Raw genomic sequence first — 3,032 nt, 5'->3', positions numbered from 1 at the left:
ACCGGTGCAGGTATGTAAGTGGAGGGATGGAAACAGCGGGAAAGGTCGAAAGCGACGTCAACGAGCATGCAAAGTATGCTCGGTGCTTAAGGGCTCCGACAAGTCGCGAGGGGGCGAGACTACATTCTACTGTAGCCCCTTCAAGCTACACACAAGCTCAAAGCAGCCACTGGCGTCGCGTGTGTACCTGTGCAACAAGGACAAGCATGTAAACAACGGTGAGTCCGTTTCGTGCTTCGAGATTTTGCACAAGCATTGGCGTAACGGCAGCCTGTTGCCGCCGTCACAGAGAAAGCGAAAGATCCGCGCGCGCAGGCCAGCATCCGGTAGTGTCGAAGAAGCAAAGTCTGCGAGTGGTGACAGCGGGGATGATGACACCAGTAGGCCGTCAAAGAGACGTCACAACGACGCTGCGACACCTTAAGCAGATGACTTTGCAATCTTAAATGTCTTGATAAAAGTATGAAATCTGTATCTCCCTTTTTACCTGAGCTTGAAGTCTATATTTAGGAGAAAAGTGCGCTGGGCTGTGAGCAGTTTTTGTACGTTCCTGGACACGATATCTTGGCATAGTGTAATTCAAAGTCAAGTATTCTTGTAGGATACACGATATCAAATTTTCACCATCCTAGGTGTTGGTATTCAATGCGTTTAACCATCCTACAGGATTAATTTTATACCAGTCTAGCTATTAAAACCCTTCCCCGATATACACGTTAACGTCGAAAGGGTTTCGGTAAATGGGTGCCCTGGAAAACCTTCGCGTTCAAGGGGTTAAAATTAACCGAAATCTGGCCAAATTAAAATAAATCATCCTGGTAGGCAACAAACAGTGGCTAGAAATGGGCTTTTGAAATAGCAATCTGTAGCCTCGTGGGCCACGAGGCGTGGCGACATCATTTTCGATATATGCGGGTGGATTGAGACAAAGATCTAGCTAAAAATTAGGCCATGGCTCTTTTTTTTCACAAGCATTTATGCCTTTTTTACCTACTTATAAATCGGGCAAATATGACAAAAATCGCTGCAAAGCACAATAAGTGCGCATTTGATTCCATAGGATCTATTTTGCTGCCTTGCCCGTTTTTCATCGTATATGACCCTGAACTGGTAGTTCAGGATAGTGTACCAAGTGGACCGTAACATATATCCGGTTGGGTTGCGTACTACGTTTGCTTCCTGCTTGCATACGTGGACCGACAGCCACCAATAGGCTATTGACATCGACATTTTGTCACCCGTAGAGACAAGTTGCTTCTGCCTCATTATTCGATTTTCCAGCCGTATCCCATCTACTCCAGCCAACTACTGAAGAATGCTAAGCTGCAAGGAACTTTTGAGCGCTGCGGTGCTTCTAGCTGTGGTTGGTATACCTAGCTCTGCAGCCTCGACATCGGACCCTGCTTCAGCTAAGTATTCGGTGTCTGCTTTCGCTGTTGGTGACTGGGGCCAAACGCTAGACAAGGGATCATGCTGTGGTGGCACATATAACAACTTCGATCTTCATGCTCAAGAAATTGTCGGGAAGCTCATGGACATCCAAGCCGGCACCGCCGTGAAACCCAAGGCTGTCCTCGGCCACGGTGACAGCTTCTACTGGACGGGTATCGACAGTCTGGAAAGCCGCGACTCGCGTTTCCAGACGACATACGAGTCCCGATACAACGGCGACAACATCAAGAACGTGCCCTGGGTGAACGTCATGGGCAACCACGACTATGGTGGTGCAAACTATGTCTGCAATGTCGGTGACCAACTCGTCCAGTGCAACAGCACGGCCGAGATGCTTCAGGGACTTGAAAACAAGTTCCGGTACCAAAAAGACTACACTAGTCCTAACGACAACCGCTGGGCTTTGGAAGACCGTTTTTACGTCCGTCGCATCGAGGATGCTGCAACTGGTGTGAGCATCGACATCTTCAACATCGACATGAACGATGCCGACATCGCCGGCTCGCACGGTGTCTGCTGTCAGTGCTATGGCTACGCAAAGCAGGACAGCGGTGGATGCAACAGCATCGCCCGTGGGGATAAATATTGTTGTGGTGGAGACAACACGATGTACGACACGTGCATGGCCAAGTTCGTGCAGTGGGCCGAGGAGTCACGCACGCTTCTGGCCAAGCACGCGAAGGCGTCGACAGCGACGTGGAAGATCGTGAACAGCCATTTTAGTCCCATCCAGCACTCCAAGGAGGACGGCATGCACAAGTGGCTCGATGCACTGAAGGGCACGGGTATCCACGCTTTCATTTACGGTCACACCCACGGTGAGAAGCACGATTATTCGGAGTCGCATCGCATCCACTTTGTGGAGAACGGTGCTGGTGGTGGCTCGAAGAAAGAGTTCGCGAGCACCATTCCGGCGTTTGCGACCCAGTATGTGAAAAAGGAGTGGGCGTTTACGGGAGACGAGTACGGTTTCTTCTCGGTGGAGGGCTCCAAGGACTGGCTGAAATTGCAGTACCACACCGCGGACAGCAACTGGGAGTTCACCGAGAAGTGGGCTGAGACGACTATTGGAGGTGTGGCGACCAAGCACTGCTGGTACATCCCGCATGATGGCTCTGAAGGCAAGGCATGCTAGTTGCAGCTCTGAAGTGGGCTGACAAAGTTGGAGAAATTCAATTTCATATTTTGCACGTTTTTTTTCGATGTGCAGATGAATCCTTCCCTGCTCATCGAATACCCTCCGATATGAATAAATATTTGGTTCTCGAAGTCTTGTAATTTACATGCCTAAGATAAAAAAATACCTCTCACCCCTCCCTCGGAATATGGAAAACAAAATAGCCAAAAATGACTGTTCTGAGGCGCTTAACTGTAGGAAAGTCACTATTGTGTAAACCGCCCAAAGTAGGCAAGGAAGGACACTTGCTACTTGCACCCTTCCTTCCTGTTTAGCTCGTCTCACAGCTCTCTATTCCGCAAAACTCTTCATCAGTGGGTCGTCGTACACGTTCTCATCGGGGACGCTCAGCAGGTCCCTTCCACAAATGCCAATGTGTTTCCCACAGTCCCATGGTCCCATA

The 3,032-nt window shown here is 49.6% G+C and overlaps 1 protein-coding gene across 1 annotated transcript; it reads left to right on the top strand.

Annotated features, from left to right (window-relative positions):
• Positions 1-1,531: 1,531 nt before the first annotated feature.
• Positions 1,532-2,587, top strand: PITG_20337 (uncharacterized protein; the record flags this gene model as incomplete). Its single annotated transcript, XM_002895825.1, has 1 exon — positions 1,532-2,587. One exon carries the CDS (start codon positions 1,532-1,534, stop codon positions 2,585-2,587), a length of 1,056 nt encoding a protein of 351 aa, XP_002895871.1.
• Positions 2,588-3,032: the final 445 nt, after the last annotated feature.

Source organism: Phytophthora infestans, genomic scaffold, assembly GCF_000142945.1.
Source record: "Phytophthora infestans T30-4 supercont1.129 genomic scaffold, whole genome shotgun sequence".
NCBI classification, from domain to species: domain Eukaryota; phylum Oomycota; class Peronosporomycetes; order Peronosporales; family Peronosporaceae; genus Phytophthora; species Phytophthora infestans.
This window is presented reverse-complemented; position numbering and strand designations above follow the sequence as displayed.